Source organism: Anabrus simplex, chromosome 3 (genome assembly GCF_040414725.1).
Source record: "Anabrus simplex isolate iqAnaSimp1 chromosome 3, ASM4041472v1, whole genome shotgun sequence".
NCBI classification, from domain to species: domain Eukaryota; kingdom Metazoa; phylum Arthropoda; class Insecta; order Orthoptera; family Tettigoniidae; genus Anabrus; species Anabrus simplex.
The window spans coordinates 50777295-50795212 of record NC_090267.1 but is presented as its reverse complement, the minus strand read 5'-3'; the positions used below and the strand labels follow the sequence as shown (position 1 = coordinate 50795212).

The following is a 17918-nucleotide window of genomic DNA, read 5'->3' as shown; positions in this document are numbered from 1 at the left end:
AATTCCAGAGAAGCTCGTCAGGAAGATAGGAACTAAAAATGCTTATTCAACAACGGCTGAACTATTACCTGCTCCATCAACAGCTCAGCAACCTTCCACTTCACAGGGTACATCGTTTGCTGAGGAGGAAATGGAAGACGATGAAGACGGAATATTTTTTCTGCATAGGTATGTCCAGTTTATTCATGTTTACTGGTAATTTTATGTTAGCGACTTTTCTTGGCGACTTTGACAAAAATTTGGCTATTTTTAGAGACTTTCATCAATGAATTTAGCGATATTTTAGGATATACAGTTGGCAACACTGAACAAAGCACAAGACCATTCTCTGTGATCAAGACGGCCGTGGTGGAGGTACTTGTTTTGTTTTTGTACACGGGAAGTAGAAGTGCCGTTCATATTCGTATGGAGCAAGGTGATCAGGTTAAGGAAGTATGTTTTCGTAATTGATTCAGCAACCGGTTGTTAGAATTGTGGTAATTTATGATAGAAGGAAATGGCTGACATGTTTTAAGTCGATTTTGACCGCAATATTGAGCCATTATGCCACCCACGATCCAGACGGCGCTCTCGACTGACAAACGCCCGGTTAGGCCTGGGGAAAGAAGGTATTTAATTATACATTCATTGAGTTTTCTGCCAATCTGAAGTAGTTTAAATACAAATATTCTTTAATATAGATAATTTGTCAGTATATCTTCTGTCTTTTCTGAGTAGAAAATCAAATATAACTAACCTTCAGGCTTAGGTTATGGTATCCTTTTACGCTTTTTGGAATTTTTATTGGATAATAAGTTGTCTTGTGTTTATTTATAGATCCGAGTTAGTGTGCCGTGTCAAGTATTGCAACACTTTACCGGATATCCCTTTTGATCCAAAGTTCATTACATATCCATTTGATTCCACCAGGTGAGTAGCATATATATTCAGTGACTGAGACTATCCCGTTCAAAATTCTTGGAAATGGATTTGTATGCTAATCATTGGGATCTGGAGTACTGCCCTCCAGTTCCCAATAGTCTGGAAGTGAGAGCACGAAACAGTTTGCGTTAAATTTATGGTGTGGGCTATCATCCTTGGAATCAGTTCTGTAGCACTAACATTTGTTTGAGGAGTTTTTATAATTCATTACAAAATGTGCAGTGTGGGATTTGTGATAGTGCACTGGAAAATGTCCCCTCTAAATAAGTTATTCTCTTTCTGACTTTTGGATAAAAGTACTGTGTGACTATCCTGATCTTACTGAGAGGGCGGTCAGGGTATAGTGCGCTGTGATATTTGGGTGATACCTATGCGCATCATACCCGGGCGGTCAAGTTCCTAGTGCCATTTTCAACGATATGAGCAAAAATTTTGAAGACTTTTGCTAATCACAGAGACTACTACTACTAATACATTATGTTATTGGTTTCACGTTCCACAAACTACTTTTACAGTTGTCGGAGATGCTAGGTTGCTGGATTTTGTCCCGCTGAAATTCTTTAACGTGCCTGTAAATCAACACATGGGTGACATCTTTGAACACCTTCAAACAACTTACCACCGGATTGAGCTGGAATCGAAACCATCTCTTCAAACTCGGAAGGCCTGTTCTCTACTGCCTGAGCTACTCAGCCTGACCGTCAGTGACAAATACTGTAAGGGATTGCCTGTGAAGGCCAACCTACGTTTAATACTGAGCAGAATTCAGCCTGTTATAAAAAAAGACTGGTTTTAGTGTTCAAAGGTCAAGTATCTCATTAGTATTACTCATTGTTATTCTATTCACTTGTAAATGTTCCATACCCGGTTCATGACAGATCCAACATGGCGCGGCTCGGACGATGTCACAGCTTGTTACACAAACAACATGGTTCGGTTGATGTCACAGCGAACTAAACAAGACTGCCAGCCTATGAGTGCCGCGTGACCGAAGTGGTGGTGGTGGTGATTATTGTTTTAAGAGCGCAGTTGGTCTGGATATGTTAGGTAAAGTGGATCTGGGGACATAAGCCCCCAGGTTAGAGCCACGAAGTGGCCCTTGGGCCTCTAATATCCCGCGTGACAAGACCATTGGTCTGGATAGGTTAAGTCCGGCTAGTGACAAGACCATTGGAGTGGATAGGTTGGGTCCGGCTAGTGACAAGACCATTGGAGTGGATAGGTTGGGTCCGGCTAGTGTCAAGACCGTTGGTCTGGATAGGTTATGTCCAGCTAGTGTCAAGACCATTGGTCTGGATAGGATATGTCTAGCTAGTGACAAGACCATTGGTCTGGATAGGTTAGGTCTGGCTAGTGACAAGACCCTGGAACAAAATACGAAAAGTAACGTTATGCAGCATGCTCAAAAACACAAATGTCGTTTATATTGCAGTCATATCCTACACACGCCATTTCTATTTTCAAACAACCGCTATTGCCTTCTTTTGCGGAATGTGCTAACCCTGTGTCTACAATTCATGCAAACCCTATCAGAGAGATTAATAACATTGTTTTCACCAACACTTTTCACAGCTGATTGATGCTAGCCAATAGGGACAAAGAAAATGGCGGCGATCTCCAGTTTTAGGCGGCCCCGGTTTTACTTTCACTATTTAAATGAAATTAGCTTTTGGGGCGGGTGGGATGGTCACAAGCAAGTGTCCAGGAAGGATCTCTCCTCTCTCCTACTTCAGGTACTCTAAAATATCATTTAAATATTTTTTACAGCCCCGAACCGGGTAAGGAAGTACAACCATTCACTTTATAAAAGTACAATCTTCTTCTTCCTCATCTTGGTCGGCAGTGTGTTTGAATCTGGTTCAGTTTTACGGCCAGATGCCAACCCTCTGTGGAGGATTATATTCACTATATAACTGAGTGAGTTGGCTGTGAGCTTGCATTCTGGAGATAGTGGGTTCGATCCCTGCTATTGGCAGCTCTGAAGATGGTTTTTCGTGGTTTCCCATTTTCACACCAGGCAACTGCTGGAGCTGTACTTTAATTAAGGCTACGGCTGCTTCCTTCCCACCCCTAGCCCTTTCCTATCCCATTGTCATGAGACCTATCTGTGTGGGTGTGCGACGTAAAACAGCTTATTAAAAAAATATAAGTTCTTATTCAACTTCGTTTTTATATTTCTAAATGTGATGTATTTTTATTGTTCACACTTAACACTGCCTTATATATTTAAATCAATCATCTGATAAAACATGTCATGATAGTGTTTGGAGAAAGGGACAAAGATGCCCTTAATGGGGGGTGTAACATGTATATGATGAAGAAATATGTAATAAATTGAGCTGGGCTGAGTGGCTCAGGCGGTTGAGGTGCTGGCCTTCTGACCCCAGTCCGGTGGTATTTGAAAGTGCTCAAATAAGTCAGCCCCATGTCTGTAGATTTACTGACACATAAAAGAACTTCTGCAGGACAAAATTCCGGCACCTCGGTGTCACCAAAAACCGTTAAGTAGTTAGTGGAATGAAAAAACAAGAACATTATTATTGTAATAAATAGGCTACTATTTAACAGTTTCTCACAAAAGTATTGCCTAGCTATAATATTAAATAGTCAGTACCCTACTGATAAATGTGATTTTTCTTTTTCTTTAACATATACTTTCAATAGATCAATATAATCTGTTAAAGTATGAGAACCTAACCAATTGCGGTAGATTATCGTACACTTTAGCGAAAGACAGACTTTCTTCAATTCGTATTTCTTTTTGACGTAATCTGCTGTCGGTTCACATATTTTCTTCTCACTGTCCGCTTCTTGTGGTTGTTCAGAGTCTATTTCAAATGGTATGGTTGGATCGATTTTTTGTGGGAAGGAAGTGGCCGTGGCCTTAATTAAGGTACTGCCCCAGCATTTGCCTGGTGTGAAAATGGGAAACTACGGAAAACCATCTTCAGGGCTGCCGATAGTGGGGTTTGAACCTACTATCTCCCGAATACTGGATACTGGCCGCACTTAAGCGACTGCAGCTATCGAGCTCGGTGGATCGTTTTTGAAATGCTACTTGTTTTTCTTGTTGATTGTAATAAAGTAAGCTTGTGTCTTCATCCTGAGATGTTGCAGCTCTTTTCAGGAACACTCCCAATGAAGGTTATTTGCATGGACCATTTTAATCACATACCAGCCCTCGTGTCATTCTTAAATCTCTGGCAGTACCAGGAGTTGAACTCGGGCCTCTGAGGACAATGGCTAATTCCACTAACTATTACGCTACAGAGACAGACGTTGATTGCAATGATGTCCACTCTTGTACAAGTATGGGCCGTGAAAGCATCAGTATTAACAGTGTTAACATGTCTACTCTTCTTATACTCCTGTCTGTTGTCAGCAATGCAGCGGATTTTCTCAAATAATTCTTTTCAGATAGAGAAGCTGCCATCTTGCTCCTAATTCGGTGGTGACAAGCGTTATGCGAGAGTTCACCATGCGAACAAGAGCTTAGGACGTGTGCTGATGTTTCTGTCTCACTACAGTGTTTGCATTGGACTGGGCGAGTTGGCCGTGCTGTTAGGGTTGCCCGGCTCTGAGCGTGCATCCGGGAGATAGGCTTAGTGGGTTTGAACCCCACGGTTGGCAGCCCTGAAGATGGTTTCGCGTTGTTTCCCATTTTCATATCAGGCAAATGCTGCGGCTGTACCTTAATTGAGGTCATGGCCGCTTCCTTCCCATTCCTAGGCCTTTCCTATCCCATCGTCGCCATAAGACCTATCTGTGTCAGTGCAACGTAAAGCAAGTAGCAAAACAAAAAAACAAAAATAGTTTGCATTGGAATCTATGCAGGATTCGACCATGAATGGTCCTTGTGAACGTCATTGCGTTGTAATTTGATTGCACTGAACTTGGCAGGTTCAATCCTGGCTCAGTCCGGTGGTATTTGAAGGTGCTCAAATATGTCAGCCTTGTGACGGTAGATTTACTGGCACGTAAAAGAACTCCTGCGGAATTAAGTCCCGGCACCTCGGTGTCTCCAAAAAGGTAGTTAGTGGGACGTAAAGCAAAATAACATTATTACTATTATTATTATTATTAATAATAATAATAATAATAATAATAATAATAATTTAATTGGATCTCTTCATTCATAACAGCTGATTTCTGTTCTTGTTTCCAGCTGTGTTAGCTAAGGGGCAGTCTTCATAGAAAATAGCACATTTACCATTAGTACGTAGGTGACACAAAGTTTTATATTCCTCTTTTAAATGTCACTGTATGACAGCATATTTTTTAGATATGATGGAGTCTCCATCTATGCTTCATTCTGTCAAATATTTTAATTTGTCAGCATGTAGATCCTGTAGTGGCATTAATGTATTCATTACAAGCAGTAGAGGGAGGGAAACTTCATGCCGTATTCATAGTGTGACTAAGACCTTGAACTAGAATAGCCCTGCTGTTGGGCAACATGACTTTTTGGAAAACTGCATTAATTAACCTTGTTTCCTACAAACAAGGAAGCCTTTAATGATTAGCATTCCGCCACCCCACTTCCTGAGAATAAGTGAACGGGTGTTTTAAATATGAATTTTTATCACTGAGCCTTCAGCTCATGTTTGGCAGCCACCCGTTTAAAAAGGTGGTTTGTGCATGTCTCAAATGGTAGCCATCATAATTATATGTTTCCCAACAGCAGGGCTATTCAAGTTGAAGGTATTAAAAAAGTCACAATAGATTATAGAAAAGCTTTCAACACCATCAGCAGAATATTTCTAATAAACAAATAGGAGGGAACGATCGGACTACACCATTACTTACTACCTCTCATCGGAGATATGCTGAAGATTAACTACATACAGGTTGACGATGGCATCATTACATTCCAGCTGATGAAACAAACAGGCATTCTACAAGTTGACCCGCTCAGACCACTCCTCTTCATAGTTGCTGCAGTGGACATTACGTCAATAACAAAGGACGACACGATACTGATGTATGCGGACAATATAGTACTGATGTCAACCTCACGCAAGCATCTCCAGGCAGTTTTCAACACCCACCAAAATGGGCACAATGCAGTGAGATGAAAATTAATGAAGACAAAACTTTCTCCATGACTTTCTACATAGGGAAGAATTAACTCAAAGCAGTTACTAATTTCAAATATTTAGGAGCGACTTTCCAGACTCAAGGTAACAATTTCAGCTTACACCTAACCAGCAGAGTGAACGCTACATACCTAGGCAAACTATCCATCGCAAAGGCCATAAAGCGTTTTGATTTGAAGGTTAGACTAGTGGCTGTATACGCCCTGTAAAATGTGTGATCATGCCTTCGAAAGAAACAGATGAAACAATTACAGAAAGTTAAAGCAACATATCTGAAAAGAGCACTCTGTCTAAATTCACTCCATCTCGTATCACATACGAGTTCAACAAAGAGCCTTTCTTCGTTGAGGAGCTACAGTATGTCTGCACTTCCTGCTACCTGCAACAGTGGCATTCTTAGACATTGACGTGTCTAAAGATAGAGAAAGTTGCTATATGGGACGAGTTTCATGCAGCGGAGACAATGATCGACCCTGAATGGATGCAAGGAGGATACAACCTGCGGCACATAGTGACAAGATTTTCCGTGCATCGGTTTCACTTCAAGCTGGGCACAGGCTGCGTGTGCAGAAGATGTACTGGACCATGTGAGACATATCGCGCTCTGATATGCAAAATGAGGACAGAATCCCTTAAAAACTCCTGTTACAAAAGACTGATTTATGCTTACTCTCTGCACATTGTGTGCAATTATCATTTTGTTTATTACAAGATTTTTCCAGGATTGACAACAATGAAACTGCTGACATAAAGTTTCCCATAGGGCCTTGAAGACTCTTAAGCTCTTTTTACTCTTCTAGAATAAATCATAGCATGAGAGGTATCACTCGGCATCTCTGAAAACCGTAAAAGTAGTTAGTGGGACATAAAGAAAATATTATTATTTATTATTAAATTTCTTTGCCTGTACTTCTTATTATATTACACAATGCACCAGAACATCTATGATGTCATACTTGTGGGACCTATCTCAGTAGTAGGGGTTTCGGGTGGGGAGAAACTAAAATTAGTGAATAGTTTTACTGATTTACTTTTATATCTTAACTCTCCTTCTCCTGCTGCTTTCACTTCACCTGTCTGCTCTTGTCCCATCTTACATTATTTATTTACATTTTATGCAAATTGAACTTAACCTGTTACAAATTCCTGTCGACGGGTCGATTTGAACCACCAATCTTGAAGTTTGTAGTCTATTAACTTCACCACTTGGCTAACATGTCACTTGACAGGTGAAGATTTGTCGTATGTATAGGCTGTATGGATGCATAGTACACTCCTGTTAAGACAGATGGCATTGCAAAGTAATTCATATTTATCACAAAAGATGTCACTGTCAATATGTGACTGAATTGATACCAATATAACTTTGAAAAACAATATAAAAATACATGAAAACCAAATTGCTAGTTTCATTACCGTGACACATTCTTTCTATAAAATGAGACCCTGTTTCTTAACTACCTTCCTTTCAGCCTCATTTATATTCAATAAAATGGCAAAATCTCAGTAGAGGGCAATTTCAAATTTTTAAAATAGAAATAGTTCGGAACATAGACTGGTAATGTTGGACACCCTGCCCGTCATCATTCTTGAGTCTGTTTAACATTCTGTCTGTGTGGGTCTTAATGGGGTACTGTGCTAGTTAAAAATAAGAAGTTCCCATTTTGCACAATTATGTTAAAAAGCAAGTTCTCTGCAACTATAGTTAATTGGTTATTTCTGTTCTTTAAAGAACAGTGAATACCATAAATTAATATCCTGTTTTACTGGTTGATGTAAATTATGTATCTATGTATGGTGTTGATTCGCCAGATACTGATGTATCTACCAGCCGAAACCTTGATATAGGCCTACCAATAACTGATTCAATTTTTATGTTTATTGCATTCAGTCATTCAACTCTGGTTTCATTGACATCAGTTGGTCAATTAGAAATTCTGTCGAAACTAACCTAATTCTGTGACTTAGCAGTAATATTTGGTGGATCACAACCTAACCTGTCACTATCAGTGGTTTTTGGTGGATTACAATAGTCTTGTCACTAGCCAGTACTATCCCTGAGGATGCTAGAGGCCTGTTGGCCGCTTCACGGTCCTCACTTGGGAGCTTACGCCCTTAGGCCCCCTTTGCTTGCTCCTAGTCCAATGGTTTCGACACTGACCAGACCTCCATACCACTGGTCTTGTCACTAGCTGGACATAACTAATCCAGACCAATGGTTTGGTCACTAGCCGGACGTATCTAATATTCTGCCATGTTCTTGTCACTCGTCATGGTCATTGTCTTGTTACGTCGTTTTAGCCCCGCAGTAAACTTCTCTTTTAGAAATCAGTTATTAAAGTTTTACCGAATCTGGTGGCCCCTTTATTTGCTACACTTGATCTACGTTATATTTGTATGTTGTGTCAAACAGCCAGAAGATACTAGGTCGTTAGACTCCTTTCAAGTTATCCGCCATTAGTGTAAATCTCAATCTCCCAATTCCCTCACCCATGATGTCACATAGACACACGACCCACAGTCACAGGGCCCTCGTCAGCGGTTCCTAGACTTATACTGATTTTAAAAGCATATTTGTTCTCATGCAACAAAAAGAAAAATCATAGTGTTCAGTATGCTTTGTCTTTTGGTAGTCCCTGAATTTGGAAAGCATATTGTTTGTTCTCAAGCAATAAAAGCAAAAAATGGTGACAGAAATATTAAAAACTTTCTTCACTTCTGTTCTTGTTCCAGATATTTTCTCTTTTCATTCTTGGGAAGGTGTTCTAAAAATTCATTCACTTGAACTTCCTTCCTCTTGCTAGATAGTTGTGAACCATTCTTGGGGTATGATTGGACTTCATTATAGAATGTGATTTTATTTACTTATTTATGTGTGTTTCTTCAGATTTATCCAGTATAAGGCAACATCTCTTGAACGGAACTACAAGTATGAAGTACTAACAGAACATGACTTGGGGGTCACAATTGATCTTATTAATAAAGATGCATACACTAATGAATATGGAGCGCAGCTGGATCCTGCAGACGAGAAATTGCTGGAAGAAGATGTTCTTACTCCTCAAGACTCAAAAAGGTTTGTTGACACTATATCCCGCTTGTCTTGCGAATATTTTAACTATTTTGTATGGTGTGGATGGGAAGTTATCATAACCTCAAAATTGTAGTTAAAATTAGAGTAAGTTTTCAGACTCGTGTCAGTTGAAATAAAAGTGTGACAACATATAATAACATAGTCTGTGTCAGTTGGGAAGTGTTTTGGTTAATTAAGAATTAGCATTAGGTTTAATGGTCCACCCAATCAATATACTTCACTTTACAAGTGAGAACACATTCCATATCAAAATATATTATACATTCTTTGGTACATCTTTCATCTAATTTAAGACTTCTTCAGGCATAGCATCTCATAACTAATTAAGATACATAGTTATTACTGTCTAATAAGTTAAAATGGATGAACCCGTGTCCATTACGAAATGTTTGAAAATACACTAAAAACAATACACACTATTTTTCCATAAAACTGTCCATTACTTTCTTGTAAAAATTCTTCACATGTTAAAATATTATTCTAAATGATATTTCATGAAATTTGACATACGGTGCATACGATGTAAGTATTGTAAAGGTGGAAATTTTCATTTTAATATATTTAAACTGTTCAAAGTTGACAATATGGGCTAAACATGTCATATTACTTGTAATCAGGAGGGAAACCTGAATTCGAAATTGTTCCTCAGAAGAAGCCAAGGAAAGTCACTATTCTGCAATATAATCATGATATGCAATTTGAAAGTATTAGATGATGACAGAAGCATTATATAACAATGCAGAGCAGAAATAAAGTAAAATATTCATGCAAAGGACAAAATATCATTTAGAATCAAATTTTAACATGTAAGTAAATTAAAAAAGCTACGTAACTACCGGTACTTATTGTGCCACATGCTCCTACCATACAGATGTGTTTCTGAATTGTACTGCTTTTGGTTGTATGGAAAGTTACTGTCTTGTAGTGTAAGAACTAGAAAGATCTGGTAAATTCTGAATGAGAATACATAATTATGTCTGTGGTCCAGTTTCATAACAAGTACTGTTCTTTCAGATCTCGGCATCATGCCCGCAGTGTGTCCTGGTTGCGTAGAACTGAGTACATCTCTACAGAACAGACTCGATTCCAGCCTCAGAATATAGATAAAGTTGAAGCTAAAGTTGGTCATGGTATCAAGAATAAACTCAAGGTAGGTGAATAAATTGATATCTATTGATATTCTTTCTTGTTTCCCTCCCCCCCCCCCCCCCCCTTTTTTTTTTCAAAGTGGTTCGATGGCGTTTTTACATGTACAGGATTTTAACAACAGTGGAAAGGGAGAGGGGTAGGGTGGGAATACATTATTTATTCACATACATCTCGCACATTTTCTCCCATGAGTATTTCAGTTTTATCAATCAATTGGTCAATACTGCTGTGCATTTAGGGCAGTCGCCCAGGTGGCAGATTCCTTGTTTGTTGTTTTCCTAGCCTTTTCTAAAATGATTGCAAAGAAATTTAAAATTACTTGAACATATCCCTTGGTAAGCTATTCCAATCCCTAACCCCCCTTCCTATAAACAAATAACTGCCCAAATTTGTCCTCTTGAATTCAAACTTTATCTTCATATTGTGATCTTTCCTATTTTTAAAGACACTGCTCAAATTCGTCTACTAATGTCATTTCACGCCATCTCTCCGCTGATAGCTCGGAACATACCACTTACAAGTTATTGGAAAGGTGGTATAATTCATTTGTTTCTAAACTTTGACATACCACTTAGTCAAGCAGCTCGTCTTCTTTCTCCCAAGTCTTCCCAGCCCAACCTTTGCAACATTTTTGTAATGCTACTCTTTTGTCGGATATCATCACGAACAAATAGAGCTACTTTTCTTTGGATTTTTTTTCCAGTTCTTGAATCAAGTAATCAAATAATGTCCAATAATGGACCAACTACATTGGTATCAGGTACTCGTGGTGAGGGTACAATACACTGGAACCATACTCTAGTTGGGGTCTTATCAGAGACTTACATGCCCTCTCCTTTACATCCTTACTACAACCCCTAAACACCCATATAACCATGTGCAGAGATCTGTACCCTTTATTTACAATCCCATTTATGTGATCACACAAATGAAGATCTTTCCTTATATTAATATCTAGGTACATACAGTGATCTCCATAAGGAATTTTCACCCCATCAACACAATGATTAAACCTGAGAGGACTTTTCGTATTTGTGAAACTCACAACCTGACTTCTAGCCCCGTTTATCATCATACCATTGCCTTCTGCCCATCTCACAACATTATCGAGGTCGTGTTGCATTTGCTCACAATCTTGTAACTTCTTTATTACTCTATACAGAATAACATAATCTGCAAAAAGCCTTATCTCTGATTCCACTTCTTTACTCATATAATTTATATATATAAGAAAACAAAGCCTTGAGGAGTTCCCCTCTTAATTATTACAGGGTCAGATAAAGCTTCGCCTACTTTAATTCTCTGAGATCTATTTTCTAGAAATATAGCAACCCATTCAGTCAATCTTTTGTCTAGTCCGATTGCACTAATTTTGCCAGTAGTGTCCCATGTCCACCCTATCAAATGCTTTAGACAGGTCAATTGCAATACAGTCCATTTTTTTCCACCTGAATCCAAGATATCTGCTATATCTTGCCTACAAGTTGAGCTTCAGTGGAATAACCTTTCCTAAACCCGAACTACCTTCTATTGAACCAGTTATTAATTTCGCAAACATGTCTAATATAATCAGAAAGAATGCCTTCTTAAAGCTTACATGCAATGCTTGTCAAGCTGACTGGCCTGTAATTTTCAGCTTTATGTCTATCACCCTTTCCTTTATACACAGGGGCTACTATAGCAACTCTCTATTCATTTGGTATAGCTCCTTCATGCAAACAATAATCAGATATCCCAACCTATTGTCTTTAGTATATCCCCAGAAATCTTATCAATTCCAGCTGCTTTTCTAGTTTTCAACTTTTGTATCTTATTGTAAATGTCACTGTTATCATACTTACATTTTAATTCTTCTTTAGCATTAGTCACCTCTATCTGGATGCTATCCTTGTAACTAACAATCTTTACATAATGCTGAATGAATACTTCTTCCTTTTGAAGATCTTCGCGTAAACACTCCCCTTGTTCATTAATGATTCCTGGAAATCCTTCTTGGAACCTGTTTCTGCCTTAAAGTATCTATACATACCCTTCCATTTTTCACTAAAATTTGTATGACTGCCATAATGTTAACCTTAGCTGACTTCTTTGCTAGATTCAATATCCTAGTAAGTTCCTTCAATTTCTCCTACTTCCACTGCCATTTCTAACTCTCTTTCCAATCTGCATTTCCTTCGCAGTCTCTTAATTTTTCTGTAATAAGGTGGGTCTTTACCATTCCTTCATCATCATCATCATCGGTTTGCCCTTCCAGCAAGCCGGGTAGGGTGTTTGAAAACGAGCATCTTCCAAAGTTGCCTATTCAAAAACATTTCGTTGTCCAAGACAGATTCCCAATTCCATCCTCTTCTCTCCACGTCTTCCCTCAGTTGGTCCATCCATCTTCTTCTTGGTCTTCTAGCTGGTCTTCTACCTGTTATTCTCTTTTCCAAATAAGCACATGGTAACCTTGTGCTATTCATTCGTTTAACATGCCCAAACCATTTAAGTCTAGATGACCTAAGTCTTTCCTCCATCGATTCATTTAGACCTAGGTTAGATCGGATCTCATCATTTTTCACATGATCAAGTCGGGTCTTTTGGAGGGCAGTTCTAAGAAATTTCATTTCACAGGCTTGAATCCTACTATAATCCTTTGATGTTAGTGTGCAGGTTTCCAGAGAATATGTAAGGATAGGAATGAAATATGACTTGTACAGGGTCATTTTTGTTCTTTGTGGGACTTTCTGATCCCATAGTAGGTGTCTAACGATGCTGTAAAAGTTAGAGCCTTTGGTTACTCTGTTTGTTATTTCTCTCTCAGCTCTGTTATTACTAGCGATTACACTTCCTAAATAACTGAATTGGTGTACTACTTCAACTTGGTGGTCCTGTATTTTTATGTTGCATTCTGTATAATGTCTGCTGATTTTTAATGCTACTGTTTTTGATGGGTTCAATTTCATTCCATAGTCATCAAACTTCTTACACCATGCATTCAGATTATTTTGCACTCCCTCCTCTGTTTCATCCCATATTGCCACATCGTCTGCAAACACCAGAGCCTGAAGATCTTTATTACCTTTTCCTTTTAGTTCCTTTAAAATGGTATCCATAACTGCTATGAATAGAAGTGGTGACAAGGCACTTCCCTGTTGTACTCCTTTGGTTGTATTGAACCATTCAGAGTGACCATCTCCAATTCTGACACAGCTTTTACAATTACTATATAGCGTTTGGATCTTCCTAATAAGGTACTCTGGTACACCAAGTTTTCTAAGACTTTTCCAAATAGTTGATCTAGGAACATTATCATACGCCTTTTCAAGGTCCATAAACACAATAATTAGGTCTTTTCCTCTTTCCCAGTGTTTCTCTGCCAACATCCTCAAAGCAAATATCAGATCTGTTGTGCTTCTTCCAGTCCTAAAACCATGTTGTTCCTCTTCTAAGATAGGCTCTAGTATATCCCTTACTCTGGCTTCAATGGTATTCTCCATAATTTTAAGGCCGTGTGATAGGAGGGTAATGCCTCTGTAATTTTCACTTTTCCTTCTACTCCCTTTCTTAAAGATAGGAACTATCACCCCTTTTGTCCAATCTTCAGGTATTTCATTATCCTTCCATATTGTTCTGAGAACTCTATACAGCCACTGTTTTCCTGGTGGACCAGCGGCTTTAATCATGTCAGCTGTAATTTCATCAGCTCTTGCTGACTTACCACTTCTCATCCTGTGGAGAGCTTGCTCTACTTCTGTCCATGTAATTGGGATATCTTCCTCTATTGTTTTCTGTCCTACATCCTCAACAGAGATCTCTTTAGGGCCATTTAGGTGCTTGTCAAAATACTGCCCCATTGTATCCGTGATATCTTTCATATTGTGAACTATATTCCCATCTGCTGTCTCCAGGGCTGTAATTGCTTCTTTATCTGATCTTTTACTTTTAACTATTCCATATATCATTTTCATATTCCCTTTACTGTCTCCTTCCAGTTTAGTTGTAAATTCTTTCCAACTTTTCTCTTTTTCTTCCCGTACAATTCTCTTGACTTCCAACTTTCTGTATCTATATTCCTTTGCTGTCTCTTCCAATTTATTGTTGTCTATTTGGTCACTGTTGATTCTTCTGTCAGACTTAGCCACATCAAGAAGTTTTTTGGCTTTATTCCTTTTCATTATGGCTTCTTTCACTTTATCATTCCACCAAGACGTTCTTTTCTCTCTCACTCTTCTGCTTGTTCTTCCACATATTTTATCTGCACGACCAACCAGACTTTCCTTAAAATCATTCCATTCCTCATTACCTTTCTTTGTGTCTGTTATTGGTATTTTAGCTCTGATTTCCTCTTGAAACTGCTGTTTGACTTCCACATCTTTCAATTTCCAGTCTTTAATTCGTGGTTTTTTCTTCTTGTCTACTTTAATAATAGGTTTGGTGACTTTTAGGTCTGCAATGAGGAGTCTATGGTCACTATCAAGGCTCTCACTAGGTATCACTTTTACATCATGCACCTTTTCTTCACTCGACCTATCTGTGATGATAAGTTCTATCACTGATCTATACTGACCGTCCCAACTGTATCTCGTTATCTTGTGGCCATCCCGTTTCTGAAACCACGAGTTCTTCACCAGAAGTTGGTTTCGTGTACATAGATCAAGCAGAAGTTCACCCTCCTCATTTCTATTACCAAATCCATTCACATTCCTCAACAATTGTTTTAAACCCATTCCAGAGCTGTTTACAATTTTATTTATCATTTTCCTCTGACCATAGTTTTATTTCCACTTATAGTGGTTACATAAATAGACTCACAATTAAATGGGACATGTTTCGCCCTCAATTAAGGGCATCTTCAGCCTAAAAACAATCAAGAGTACAACTAATATTAAAAGTGGAAGCTAAAAGTTTAGCCAGTTATTAAAATTCGGGACATAAATATGTGAAAAATGATACAATATATCCATAATGGCCCTACAGGAAACAAGGTACCCAGATGAAGAGATTTTTGAATCCGAAGGCTACCGATTTTTCAAGAGCAAAGCGCAAAGAGGAATCCTCAATGGAGCTGTGATGCTTGGAACCGCGTTTGCTGTTAGAACCAAGGACCTTAAATCGGTTGCAAATTTCGAACCTGTGAATGACAGATTGTCTATACTCACAATTAAATGCGCGAACAAAACCTACGCCCTAGTTAACGCACATGCTCCTACAAACGATAAGAACAAGTCTGATCCAGACGAAGTTGATAATTTCTGGGATCTACTGGATGAAAAATTAAACAAAATCCCCAAACACCATGTCAAGGTTCTTTTGGGTGATTTCAGTGCCCAACTAGGTCGTGAACAGAAGTACAAGAAAGTTATAGGAAATTACCCTGCTCACAAAATAACCAATCCCAACGGCAAAAGACTGGTGTCCATTTGCGAAAATCACAACCTGCAGGTCATGTCGACCCACTTTCGCCATCTACCCAGAAAGCAAATGACTTGGCGTTCTCCCGTCCAAGCTCTCGGAGAGTTCCAAATTGATCACGTTGCAATCTCCAGGAGAAACAGCCCTGAGATTATGAATGTGAAGGTGAAGAAAGGCATCAATGTGGCCTCAGATCATTATATGTCTCTTATCAAATTCAAACCAATTCCCGCAAACACAAGGAAGACAACCAAACAGATCACACGGTTCGACAATGATAAACTTCGGCAAAGGGTCGAGGAGTTCCAGGAGAAGGCTAGACCAAATGACTGTGACTTTAACAATGCCAAAAGTCTCCTTGTTGAGGCCGCCAAAGACGTTGCAGAAATCAAGAGAAGCAAAAAGCATGCCTGGTGGAATGGTACCTGCGAATCAGTCCTCCAAGAAAAACTCAATGCATGGAAACAGTACTACTCTACGAAATCAGAAAATGATTGGGAAACCTACAAAACCCAACGTGCCCAAGCAGCTAGGGTGTTCAGAACTGTGAAACGTAAATACGAAAAATCTCTCATTGAAAAGATAGAACAAAACTTTAGGAAGAATGAAAGCAGAGAGTACTACAGAGCCTTCAAACGCAAACTCACTGGCTATAAACCACCATCTCTATGCTTTGAGCGTAAGGACGGCACACTGGCGACGTCAAATGAAGAAAATTGCAGCATTCTGGCAGATTACTTCAAGAATTTACTTAATTGCTCTAAACCGCAAAGCACCATTGAGACCAAGGAACCCTTACTCAGGTACCCAGATTCCAGACCACCCGACAGAGATGAAATCAAGCGCCACATTGCCCGCCTCAAAAATAACAAAGCGCCGGGTGAAGACTCAGTAGTAGCAGAACTATGGAAATATGCCCCAGATGAATCACTTGATATCTTGCAAAAGCAAATAAAAGAAATTTGGAACAAGGAGACCCTACCCGAAGATTGGAAAATAGCTTTGATCCATCCACTACACAAAAAAGGCAGCATGAAGAACATCAACAACTACAGAGGAATATCTTTGCTACCCGTGACTTACAAAATTCTATCACTTGCAGTCCTGGAGCGTTTGGAAGCACAAGTCGAACATCAAATAGGTGAATACCAAGGAGGGTTCAGAAAAGGTCGCTCAACAGCTGAACAGATCCAAAATCTCAAAATGATCATCAGATATTGTACACTAAGGTCCAAGCAGTATGTGTCTGTCTTTGTGGACTTTAAGAAAGCGTACGACTCCATTGACCGGGAAGTCCTGCTAAACATCTTAAATGAATTTGGAGTTGATTTGAAACTGCTGGCATTAATTAGAGCCACCCTGACCGGTACAAAATCCAAGGTGAAGTTCCACGGACGTCTTTCGCATTCCTTTGACATCAAAACAGGAGTCCGACAAGGTGATGGGCTATTCCCGATACTCTTCAACTGTGTTCTTGAAAAGATCATCAGAACCTGGCGGGTGAGATTGCAGGAAATCAACTACAGTCCATTGAGAATAGGAACCAAATCCAAGTGGATCGCAACAGACTGCTTAGCATTTGCCGATGATATTGCTGTTCTCTCAAACGACATAGAAACCGCTAGAGCTCAAGTTGAAATTTTAAAGGAAATTGCCGAACAAACTGGTTTGCAGATATCGTTTGAGAAAACAGAAGTAATGACTAACATCAAAGAGGCTCCACCAAAACTCCATACAAAATACGGGGACATCACCCGAGTAGACAAATTCAAATACCTGGGTGAGATCATCATGAAAAATGGACTGGACAAAGAAGCACTTCAGGAGCGAGTACGCAAACTGGAAATAGCCTACCAAACATCCCGCGCAGTCTACAACAAAAAATGCCTTTCCCAAAACACCAAGATACGTCACTATGAAACAGTTCTGAAGCCAGTAGTTCTATATGCAGCCGAAACCCTGTCTCTAAATGCCAACAAAGGACTCCTTGAAGAACTGGAGAAAAGAGAACGCAAAATTGTGAGAGGAATCTTGGGATCAAAGTACAAAAATGGAATCCATCAAAAGAGATCCAACAAGGAAGTCTACAGCAAAATAGAGAAAATTACCGACACAATCAGGAAAAGACGGGCACGATTTTACGGTCATCTGAAAAGAATGGACGGAAGAAAGTTAACTAAAGAAATCTTTCACTTTTTTGATTCAAACCCCAAAACCACAATTTCCTGGTTTAGAAATACCAAAGAAGACCTGCAAATGCTACA

General features: G+C 39.2%; 1 protein-coding gene across 1 annotated transcript in view; it reads left to right on the top strand.

Moving 5' to 3' along the window:
* Positions 1 to 328: 328 nt before the first annotated feature.
* atms (RNA polymerase II-associated factor 1-like protein antimeros) overlaps positions 329 to 17918 on the top strand; it is a 51741-nt gene continuing 34151 nt past the window's right edge. The window contains exons 1-4 of the mRNA XM_067144089.2: positions 329 to 608; positions 817 to 909; positions 8905 to 9093; positions 10126 to 10261. Coding sequence (XP_067000190.1) covers positions 544 to 608; positions 817 to 909; positions 8905 to 9093; positions 10126 to 10261 — 483 coding nt within the window. The 5' untranslated portion in view covers positions 329 to 543. The remainder of the gene's footprint in view (positions 609 to 816; positions 910 to 8904; positions 9094 to 10125; positions 10262 to 17918) is intronic.